General features: G+C 47.1%; 1 protein-coding gene across 1 annotated transcript in view; it reads right to left on the bottom strand.

Annotated features, from left to right (window-relative positions):
• Nucleotides 1–998: 998 nt before the first annotated feature.
• tmem178 (transmembrane protein 178) overlaps nucleotides 999–11,972 on the bottom strand; it is a 13,327-nt gene continuing 2,353 nt past the window's right edge. Inside the window, exons 2-4 of the mRNA XM_030423415.1 lie at nucleotides 3,885–4,103; nucleotides 3,528–3,665; nucleotides 999–2,304 (exon numbers count right to left, since the gene is read on the bottom strand). Coding sequence (XP_030279275.1) covers nucleotides 2,063–2,304; nucleotides 3,528–3,665; nucleotides 3,885–4,103 — 599 coding nt within the window. The 3' untranslated portion in view covers nucleotides 999–2,062. The remainder of the gene's footprint in view (nucleotides 2,305–3,527; nucleotides 3,666–3,884; nucleotides 4,104–11,972) is intronic.

The following is an 11,972-nucleotide window of genomic DNA, read 5'->3' as shown; positions in this document are numbered from 1 at the left end:
CTAAGTATATAAAATTAGGTCTCAAAATCATGGAACAAGCACTTCTTTCTGCTGTGAAACGCTGGGGGCGTGTCAGTTAGAGGCGCTGGAGCCACGCCCACGCGGCGCGGGGGAGACACGTCATGTTAATGACGTTGGTGTCTCCCCAGCAGGGGCGGTTCTAGGGGGGGCAACAGGGGCAAGTAGTGCCCCCGTAACTCTGAGTCTGGACCCCCTGTGGCCCCCCGACAGGGAGTCTGCATCAATAATACAATGACAGATTTCTTGCAATGATTTTGTTTTAAAGGGAAAGGCAGAAATAAAGTGTCTCAGCAGTTTACTACCCAGTCAAAATTGCTGAAATTGTAAACACTGTTTTGTCTGAATGAGGGATTTATCTTTTTTTCTGGGTTGTATGTGCCCCCTAACAAAAAAGCCGGCCCCAACCTGGCCCTCCTATTAAAACTGGTCTAGAAGCCCCACTGCTCCCCAGGTGTTCCCCAGGTGTTCCCCAGGTGTTCCCCAGGTGTTCCCCGTTAATCTAAACCCGCAGACAGTTTATAATCATATGGATGCTGTTATAATGTATAGTGATTGAGATCCTGACCTAGCAAACGTCCTGGAAAGTGACGGAGTTAAGTTTTTCGCGCTAAATGACATAATTATACATGATCACCATCAGTAAACAGGACGCCGTCTGACTGTCAGTCATGGGGACGGAGGCTGTTTTCTGGGGGAAAGTTCCCTGATGTCTCGGTCAGGAGGGCTGACGGTTGCAGTGATTTATTTTCGTCAAACACTCGGTGAGTTAAACACTCTTGTGACAAGCGTGACAAACGTTGTTTTCGGAGCAGAAATGTGAGGGAGAGTCAGGAGGACAGACAGGAGGACAGACAGGAGGACAGACAGGAGGACAGACAGGAGGACACAGACGCTTCTCCACGTACAGCTGTGGTATTTGTTTTCCTCATATAAGTTGCCAAGACAGTTACAGTTACTAAGTTACTGTTGTTCGGTCCTGTAACGTTGCTTTGTGGGACATTTCTCTGTATTTAGTTGAGTGAAGGACCTGTGCAGTTATCAGACTGTCAGACCGACACGCCCTCGCTCCGCGCCTCCGGATTAGGGTTAGGGTTAGGTCCTGGATCTGGTCCTGATCCGCCATCGTCGCCCTCCTCATTCATGACTATGTGGAACGTGTCGAGATATGTTCACTTCTTGTCATGAACTGACCCGCCTCCCTCAGGCTGCTTTGACTTTAATCAGCCAATCAGAGTGAGGGGGTGGGGCTGCTCATCCAGGAAGTACTGTTTGTTTACATTCTGCAGATGAAATCAAAATGCCAGTTTAAGGACTGAACCTGGGATGACAGAACCTTCTCAATAGCTGCCCCCCAGAACTCCCTCCCCAACACATCAGAGACTGTACAGAATTCACAATGTTCAAAACACTCAACAGAACTCACCTTTTAAAAATGAACTTATGTGTTGTTTTCTATTATTCTGCCTTTTAACCCGTCAAGAGTCTCGAGTACCTTGAAAAGCGATATATAAAATAAATGTATTTTTATCATTATTATCAAATGTTGATTGGCATCACTGTGACATCACTGTGACATCATTGTGACATCACCGTGACATCACAGTGACATCACTGTGATATCACTGTGATATCACTGTGACATCGGCAGAGATCAGAAGCTGCTGATTAACTGCCGAATAATAATAAACACATGAAACTGGACTTCCTGTTGGTCTCAGACTGACTCGGGTTCGACTGCTGTGTGTGTGTGTGTGTGTGTGTGTGTGTGTGTGTGTGTGTGTGTGTGTGTGTGTGTGTGTGTGTGTGTGGGGAGGGGGAGGGGGGAGTCTGTCAGCAGGGGGTGCTGTGTTGCTCTTCTGTCTACAAACACTTTGCTGGAGATGAAAGGTGCGACTAATTGAACACAATTAACAAACAGGTGTTGAACTCCTGCTGCTCCACCTGGACACGCCTCCATCAGTCCAGAACCTAGGTCACATAAACCTGGTACAGCCCGGTCCACTGAACCTCGTCCTCCCTGGTTTGATCGACAGCTGCCTCCTCAGACAGAGGACTCGCGGGCAGTCTTGGAGCGCAGAGCTCCGGCCCGGCTCAGGAAGGGGAAGGTGGTACCGAGGCAACCGGCAGCCACGATCAGACCCAAACTTGCCCAGGCACAGCAGATAGACCAGCCGTACCCGTGATCCACATCAGCTGGCAGGCCATAGATGAAGGGAGGGTTTCTGGAGAGGTCATAGGTCACACTGGCTGCATACGTACACAGAGAGATGGTGCAGAAGATCCCTGCAGAAACCAGAGCCCAGATCAGAAACAGAGCCCAGATCAGAAACAGAGCCCAGATCAGAAACACAGCCCAGAAACAGAGCCCAGATCAGAAACAGAGCCCAGAAACAGAGCCCAGATCAGAAACAGAGCCCAGATCAGAAACACAGCCCAGAAACAGAGCCCAGATCAGAAACAGAGCCCAGAAACAGAGCCCAGATCAGAAACAGAGCCCAGATCAGAAACAGAGCCCAGATCAGAAACAGAGCCCAGATCAGAAACACAGCCCAGGTCAGAAACAGAGCCCAGAAACAGAGCCCAGATCAGAAACACAGTCCAGATCAGAAACAGAGCCCAGATCAGGTGTTGAGATGAGTCTGATATCAGTGTAAAGGTCCGCCAGCTAGCGCCACCCGCTATTAAGGAGGCTTATTGCATCTTGCGCAGGCGCAGAACGTACACGCTACAGTGGAGTAGGCAGCACGTCGAAGCGGTGTGTTCAATGCAACTTTTCTGCTGAACGGGTCAGACGAGAGGCAACAGAGTGGTTGGAGAGTGGTCGGATAAGGCAGTTGGACGTCTGGGCAGGTTGTAGGGGCCTTAATAAACCTGTGCTGTGTTCCGATATCCATACTTCCATGAGTACACTTAAACGTAGTACACTATCCACCCTTACTAAGTACGCAGATTTCAGCAGGTGAGTATTGTTCCAAATCTAATACTCCGTGGTGCACTTACCGGAAATTACGATCGCAACAGCCGCCGCGGCGGCAAAAACATCCCGCTTTGAACGGTGAACATAAGACATCTACGGCTTTACTTTTTAACAATTACAATCCTACAATCCTGCAGTATGGCTCCGCTGCAGGCGCTGTTGTCTCAGAAGCTATTTTAAAAAAAAAATCCGAGCGGAGCGCCTCTCCCTGCCTCCGCTTCTCCCGCTACGTAGACAAGATGGCGGCCGTTGAGTGCGCAAAGTGTACATCGTTGCACACTCAACGATTTTGCCGTTATGAGTGCAACATCCGGGTCCTTTAAGTACACTTCTTTTCACCGCGATAGATATCGGAACACCCTACGTACTCAAACTAAGTATAGTAAGTACGGAAAGTATGGATATTGGAACACGGCACTGATCTTACCTGAACCAGGTCTTGACCCTCAGACAGCTTTGTATGAGGACCAGACAAAATGACATCACTCTGTTGGTTCAGCATGTTCTTGGTCATGTTCAGTGGAGTTACCTGCCATGAGGAACAGCAGCCCGGACACGTGCTGCGTCAGACTCTCCTCCCAGAAGAAGCCCACCGACGCCACAATGCTCCCACACAGCAGGACCGCCGCCGCCATGCCCAGGAAGCCTGCTGTGATTCGTCGCAGGTCTGAGCGACCATACACACACACACAAATACAGGGCTGTCAGTAATGAGGTAAATGAGGAAACACAGAGCGTTGCCATGGTAACTGTCCCTCCATGTCGTTACATAACACTGTCATGGTGTGTTTTCATGGCAACTGGTAACAAGCAGCAAGACACCTCAAATCATTAATCTATCATCAATAAAGTGTGTGTGTTTGTGTGTGTGTGGGGGGGGGCTCACGCAGCAGGTGCCACTCGTCCTGTTGGATGGTCCTGGTCAGGTTCAGAGGGATGTTCCTCAGTCTGATTGGCTGGGAGAAGTGATACTTGACAGCTGTGCAGCGATCTGCGATACCTGCAGACACAGGTGCGACAGGAGAAACAGGTGAGACAGGAGAGACAGGTGAGACAGGAGAGACAAGTGAGACAGGAGAGACAGGTGAGACAGGTGAGACAGGAGAGACAGGAGAGACAGGTGAGACAGGAGAGACAGGAGAGACAGGTGAGACAGGTTAGACAGGTGAGACAGGAGAGACAGGAGAGACAGGTGGGACAGGAGAGACAGGAGAGACAGGTGAGACAGGTTAGACAGGAGAGACAGGAGAGACAAGTGAGACAGGAGAGACAAGTGAGACAGGAGAGACAGGTGAGACAGGTTAGACAGGAGAGACAGGTGAGAGACAGGTGAGACAAGTGAGACAGGAGAGACAGGAGAGACAGGTGAGACAGGAGAGACAGGTGAGACAGGAGAGACAGGTGAGACAGGTGAGACAGGAGAGACAGGTGAGACAGGAGAGACAGGTTAGACAGGAGAGACAAGTGAGACAGGAGAGACAGGTGAGACAGGAGAGACAGGTGAGACAGGAGAGACAAGTGAGACAGGAGAGACAGGTGAGACAGGAGAGACAGGAGAGACAGGTTAGACAGGAGAGACAGGAGAGACAGGTGAGACAGGAGAGACAGGTTAGACAGGAGAGACAGGAGAGACAGGAGAGACAAGTGAGACAGGAGAGACAAGTGAGACAGGAGAGACAGGAGAGACAGGTTAGACAGGAGAGACAAGTGAGACAGGAGAGACAGGTGAGACAGGTGAGACAGGAGAGACAGGAGAGACAGGTGAGACAGGTGAGACAGGTTAGACAGGAGAGACAGGAGAGACAGTGAGACAGGAGAGACAAGTGAGACAGGAGAGACAGGAGAGACAGGTGAGACAGGAGAGACAGGTGAGACAGGTGAGACAGGAGAGACAAGTGAGACAGGAGAGACAGGTGAGACAGGAGAGACAGGAGAGACAGGTGAGACAGGTGAGACAGGTGAGACAAGTGAGACAGGAGAGACAGGAGAGACAGGAGAGACAGGAGAGACAGGTGAGACAAGTGAGACAGGAGAGACAGGAGAGACAGGAGAGACAGGTGAGACAGGTGAGACAAGTGAGACAGGAGAGACAGGTGAGACAAGTGAGACAGGAGAGACAGGTGAGACAGGTGAGACAAGTGAGACAGGAGAGACAAGTGAGACAGGAGAGACAGGAGAGACAGGTGAGACAGGAGAGACAGGTGAGACAGGTGAGACAGGAGAGACAAGTGAGACAGGAGAGACAGGTGAGACAAGTGAGACAGGAGAGACAGGTGAGACAGGTGAGACAGGTGAGACAAGTGAGACAGGAGAGACAAGTGAGACAGGAGAGACAGGAGAGACAGGTGAGACAGGTGAGACAGGAGAGACAGGTGAGACAAGTGAGACAGGAGAGACAGGTGAGACAGGTGAGACAGGTGAGACAAGTGAGACAGGAGAGACAAGTGAGACAGGAGAGACAGGAGAGACAGGTGAGACAGGTGAGACAGGAGAGACAAGTGAGACAGGAGAGACAAGTGAGACAGGAGAGACAGGAGAGACAGGTGAGACAGGAGAGACAGGTGAGACAGGTGAGACAGGAGAGACAAGTGAGAAAGGAGAGACAGGTGAGACAGGAGAGACAGGTGAGACAGGAGAGGCAGGAGAGACAGGAGAGACAGGAGAGACAAGTGAGACAGGAGAGACAGGTGAGAGACAGGTGAGACAGGTGAGACAGGAGAGACAGGTGAGACAGGTGAGACAGGTGAGACAAGTGAGACAGGAGAGACAGGTGAGACAGGTGAGACAGGTGAGACAAGTGAGACAGGAGAGACAGGTGAGAGACAGGTGAGACAGGTGAGACAGGAGAGACAGGTGAGACAGGTGAGACAGGAGAGACAGGTGAGACAGGAGAGACAGGAGAGACAAGTGAGACAGGAGAGACAGGTGAGAGACAGGTGAGACAGGAGAGACAGGAGAGACAGGTGAGAGACAGGTGAGACAGGAGAGACAGGAGGAAGGTGAGACAGGAGAGACAGGTGAGACAGGAGAGACAGGTGAGAGACAGGTGAGACAGGAGAGACAGGAGAGACAGGTGAGAGACAGGTGAGACAGGAGAGACAGGAGAGACAAGTGAGACAGGAGAGACAGGTGAGAGACAGGTGAGACAGGAGAGACAGGAGAGACAGGTGAGAGACAGGTGAGACAGGAGAGACAGGAGAGACAGATGAGACAGGAGAGACAGGTGAGACAGGTGAGAGACAGGTGAGACAGGAGAGACAGGAGAGACAGATGAGACAGGAGAGACAGGAGAGACAGGTGAGAGACAGGTGAGACAGGAGAGACAGGAGAGACAGGTGAGACAGGAGAGACAAGTGAGACAGGAGAGACAGGTGAGACAAGTGAGACAGGAGAGACAGGTGAGACAGGTGAGACAAGTGAGACAGGAGAGACAGGTGAGAGACAGGTGAGACAGGAGAGACAGGTGAGACAGGAGAGACAAGTGAGACAGGAGAGACAGGTGAGAGAGGTGAGACAGGAGAGACAGGTGAGACAGGAGAGACAAGTGAGACAGGAGAGACAGGAGAGACAGGTGAGACAGGAGAGACAGGTGAGACAGGAGAGACAAGTGAGACAGGAGAGACAGGTGAGAGACAGGTGAGACAGGAGAGACAGGAGAGACAGGTGAGAGACAGGTGAGACAGGAGAGACAGGTGAGAGACAGGTGAGACAGGAGAGACACGTATCCACACATGCCTTGCAAGCAGACTGGGAGTGTCACTCTATGGTCTGTGTGTGAGACGTGTTGGGAACAGTTTGCTGAGAGGTGAAGCTGCTGTGTTGTTGTGCTCCTAGCATGCTGGACCTGCTAGTGATTGTTCGTCCTCATCAATGGATTAAGAATAACAGTGAAGTCATTTCTGTCAGTACAGTGTGTTTTAAACTGGGGACACAGGAATGTCTGCTGTGTTCCCTCTGCAGTATTGCTCCATGCTAAATAACACGTCATGGTACTGACCCGTCCTTCTCTGCTTATGATGTCGGGTCATGTCTCATGCTGGTCCTACAGTGACCGTCACCATCTACAGATGTGCTTTGAACTGGTGCACAAAGCCAAAGTGAGTGAACACACAGGACATATTATTTTACACTCCAATGTGGCTTCAGTCTGATCGCCAGCTTATGTGATTGGCTATTTTACTGCAAAACACACGGTTTGCAGCAAAAATAGACTGGCAGGATTTTCCCTGTCTATCTACGTATCTACGTAACTCCAAGGCGAGCCACCTTCATCTTACTGGCTGCCGCCTTTGTAAATCTTAAATTCCTGACTTAATGGAATTGACTAAAAACCAGATGAATAAAAAAGTGTTTCATGGCGAGATTAAAAGCGGGCAGTGTGAGGGCCAGCCTAGAATCTAGGGCAGCCTTTACAGTTTGGGTTTGGGGGCCACAACTGCAAAAGCCCGATCTCCCCTGTGCTTCAGCTTTGGCCTAGGGGTGACCAAGATCAGCTGGTCAGCGGACCTGAGTGACCTTGATGGGACATAAGGTTTTAAAAGCTCAGTAAGGTAGTCTGGAGCCATTCTGTTTAATGATTTATAGGCAAACATTAAAATCTTAAAATCAATCCTAAAACGTACAGGGAGCCAGTGAAGGGAGGCCAGTCTGGGTGAGATGTGGCCTCGCTTGTGTGTTGCAGTTAAAAAACGAGCTGCAGCATTTTGCACCAACTGCAAGCGAGAGATGGAAGCCCCGCTAACACCAACATAAGGGGCCTTACAGTAGTTAAGTCAGGAAGTGATAAAAGCATGTATTAGCCTTTCCAAGTCATAGAATGATAAAAATGTCTTGACCTTAGAGAAAAATCTCAGATGGAAAAAGTAAGATTTTACCACTGAGTTCATCTGTTTGACCAGCTTAAAATCACTGTCCATTATCACAGCCACATCTTTCACAGCAGATCTTACATATGGTTCCAGGGACCACAGGTGCATGTAGAGGCATCACAGGCACCACCAGGTCCTAAGATCAGGACTTTCAGGAGTTTTATTCTCATTAAAGTGTAGAAAGTCTAAGGCCACCCAAGCTCTGGTGTCTGTAAGACAATCAAACAATAACTTGAAAGAGTTTGCATCCTTCTGATTCAAAGGCAGGTATATTAGAGCGTCATCTGCATAACAGTGAAACCAGATGCCATATTTTCTGAAGATGGACCCCAGGGGGAGAAGGTAGAGGGCAAACATAATGGGTCAGAGAATAGACCCCTGAGGGACTCGACAAGAGAGGTGCTGTGGAAGAGACGCAGTCACCAAAGTTGACAGAAAAGCTTCTGTCAGACAGGTCAGACCTGAAGTGTTCCAGAGCAGTGCCTTTAATGCCAACACGTTGTTCTAGGCGAGAGATAAGGATCCTATGGTCTACTGTGTTGCAAGCAGCCTTAAGATCAACAAGTATAAGAATGGCAGAATCGCCTGAGTCAGCAGCTAATAAAAGATCATTAAAAACCTTTAAATTATGTCACGTGACACAATGTAGCCAATCAAAGCACCACTGTGAGTGGGCACCACAATTAAAAGCAGCTTCCATCAATATGAACATTATTTAAACTAAATAGCATTCCAGGCTCACATTGAGCACAAACGTGTATGAGGACAATCATGACACCATTACAGCCCAGAATTGAAATTCTGGAAGGAAAAGCTGAAGCTCCCTGAACAAGAGAGAGTGGGGGATGTGGCATAAGAGGAAAGAGTGACTGTGCAGTTGTTAAGATTGTTTTTACACAGTATGTTGAGAATGTTAACATGTGAAATGGAGTTAACAAAAAGAAAAAAGGGGAAACTCAGGTTGAGCTGTATTTTGTTTTAAATTAAGCACTGTAGAGTCACGTTTTCAAAAGCTCTCTGTTATGTAGCCTATTTCATTTTAAAACTGAGCCCTTAGTTTACCTCAACTAGAAAGGAACATTTAAGCAGTACTTACAGTCCAGTTCAATGTGAAAACTGACCACACCGCTGAGAAATATGAATCTCAGAAAAATATAGAGCTGTACTTTTAATTATTACAATTAAATTGTCAATTGTTGCCAACATACAGATGTTGACACAACTATTAGGCAATTTCAATATAGGCTACTGTATATGGCATGCAAATCAATTAATGCAAGTCAGACATTATGAGGTTCCGTACCCTCATGTGACAAAATTTTCTCTGATTGGACCTCTTTGAATTTTAATTGAATACCCCTAGCTTAAACTATAACTTGTTATATTTAAACCTACATGATCATCAGTAGATAGATAGCAAGCAAACATTAATTGGTTTGCAGCTCAGTTACTCAATTACTAGTGACCAGCGCTAGCATAATGTAGCTCCTCTATGGTACCCAACATGGCAGCGACAACAAAAGACATCGTCAGAAGTCACGTGACTGCAAGGCGTCCAAAGGGTACAGTGTGTCCGTTAATAAATGCTGCAGCTTCTCAAGACCAAGTAAAGTCTCAGGCCCTGGAGGGAAGCTAAATCTCCCCTGTGCTTCCTGACTGTGTTCTTGAGCCCTAGAAATAAAACACAGTTTTCTGTCACTGATGTCTAACATAATGCAATAACTTGAAATTTAATTTCCAGAATTAAAATGAAGAAGATGACAAAGAAAGAAAGAACGAAGTGACAGACTATAAAAGGCTATTTTAACATGTCTAGACTCTGACAGTAACTCAATATGGGAATGTTTAAAACAGTGTCAGTGTCTTCTGCTGTCTGCTTTCTTCATGAACCACTATAAAAGTAGTGTTTGTATGCCACACACGGACAACAACAACAGCTCCAACAACATCGACAACAATAACAACAGCACCAACAACATCAGCAACAATATCAACCACACCAACAACACAAATGACATCAACAACAACATTAATAACACAAACAACATCAACAACAACAGCTCCAACAACATCGACAACAATATCAACAACACCAATAACACAAATGACATCAACAACAACAACAGCAAAAACAACAACATCAGCAACATCAACAAAAACAACAATAACACAAACAACTTAAACAACAACAACAGCTCCAACAACATCGACAACAATAACAACAGCACCAACAACATCAGCGACAATATCAACCACACCAACAACACAAATGACATCAACAACAACATTAATAACACAAACAACATCAACAACAACAGCTCCAACAACATCGACAACAATATCAACAACACCAATAACACAAATGACATCAACAACAACAACAGCAAAAACAACAACATCAGCAACATCAACAAAAACAACAATAACACAAACAACATAAACAACAACAACAGCTCCAACAACATCAGCAACAATATCAACCCACACCAACAACACAAATGACATCAACAACAACATTAATAACACAAACAACATCAACAACAACAGCTCCAACAACATCGACAACAATAACAACAGCACCAACAACACAAATGACATCAACAACAACAGCAAAAACAACAACAAAAAGATCAACGATCATCAAATTACTGCGTATATATATATATATCTATACACACACACATACATATATGTATATATATATATATATATATATAAATGTATATGTGTATGTTTATGTATAAATGTACGTGTGTGTGTGTGTGTGTGAGTGTGTGTGTGTGTGTGTGTAAATCTATACATACATGTGTATGTAGATACTTCTATAGAGAAACAAACACAGAAGCTGGCTGCTGACCTTTACATCAGGACGTCACTGAGCCTTTAAGACCTGTGTGTGTGTGTGATCAATGAATATATGATGGAGGTTTGTCACATACAGGACACATTTATATTGTGTGTATTAGTGTTGCTGCTCAGATCTGAAACATTAAATACATGTTGCATGTATAGACATCACCTAGAGATCTAAACATGGACATCTGTAGAAAATAAGGTGTTAGTCATCATGTCTGATCCTCCCTGCAGGGATCAATGGACCTAACCTGATCTGAGCTCAGGCTCCAGTCTAATGCAGTGTAATGATATGTAACATAATGTAATGTAATGTGATTTGGACTGCTGTAATCTGATGTGTGGTCTGAGTGTTGTCAGGGTCCAGATCCTCTCTGTGTATCATCACTCTGACCTCCAGCACTCAGGTGGGCTCGCTGCCAGAGACTGCAGAGGCTCAAATTGCAGACGTCATGGTGACCACCACCTGCACACGATCCGCCTTTATTATGGGGGTCTACAGGTCAGAGTTCCAAGACCAGCATGAGACCAGTCCAAAACCAGTCTGAACCAGTATGAGACCAGCATGAGACCAGTCCAAAACCAGTCTGAACCAGTATGAGACCAGCATGAGACCAGTCTGAAACCAGTCTTAACCAGTATGAGACCAGCATGACACCAGTCTGAAACCAGTCTGAACCAGTATGAGACCAGCATGACACCAGTCTGCTGAAACCAGGTCTGAGACCAGCATGACACAGGCTGAAACCAGTTAGGCAATCAGATGAGACCAGCATGACCACCAGTCTGAAACCAGTCTGAACCAGTAGAGACCAGCATGACACCAGTCTGAAACCAGTTAGAACCGTATGAGACCAGCATGACACCAGTCTGAAACCAGTCTGAACCAGTATGAGACCAGCACGAGACCAGTCTGAAACCAGTTAGAACCAGTATGAGACCAGCATGACACCAGTCTGATAACCAGTCTGGACCCAGGCATGACACCAGTCTGAACCAGTATGAGAACAGCATGACACCAGTCGGAAACCCGTCTTAACCAGTATGAGACCAGCATGACACCAGTCTGAAAACCAGTCTGAACCTGTATGAGACCAGTCTGAACCAGTATGAGACCAGCATGACACCAGTCTGAACCGGTATGAGACTAGCATGACACCAGTCTGAAACCAGTATGAGACCAGCATGAACCAGTCTGAACCAGTATGAGACCAGCATGACACCAGTCTGAACCAGTATGAGACCAGCATGAC

This window comes from Sparus aurata, chromosome 1 (genome assembly GCF_900880675.1).
Source record: "Sparus aurata chromosome 1, fSpaAur1.1, whole genome shotgun sequence".
Classification (NCBI taxonomy): domain Eukaryota; kingdom Metazoa; phylum Chordata; class Actinopteri; order Spariformes; family Sparidae; genus Sparus; species Sparus aurata.
This window is presented reverse-complemented; position numbering and strand designations above follow the sequence as displayed.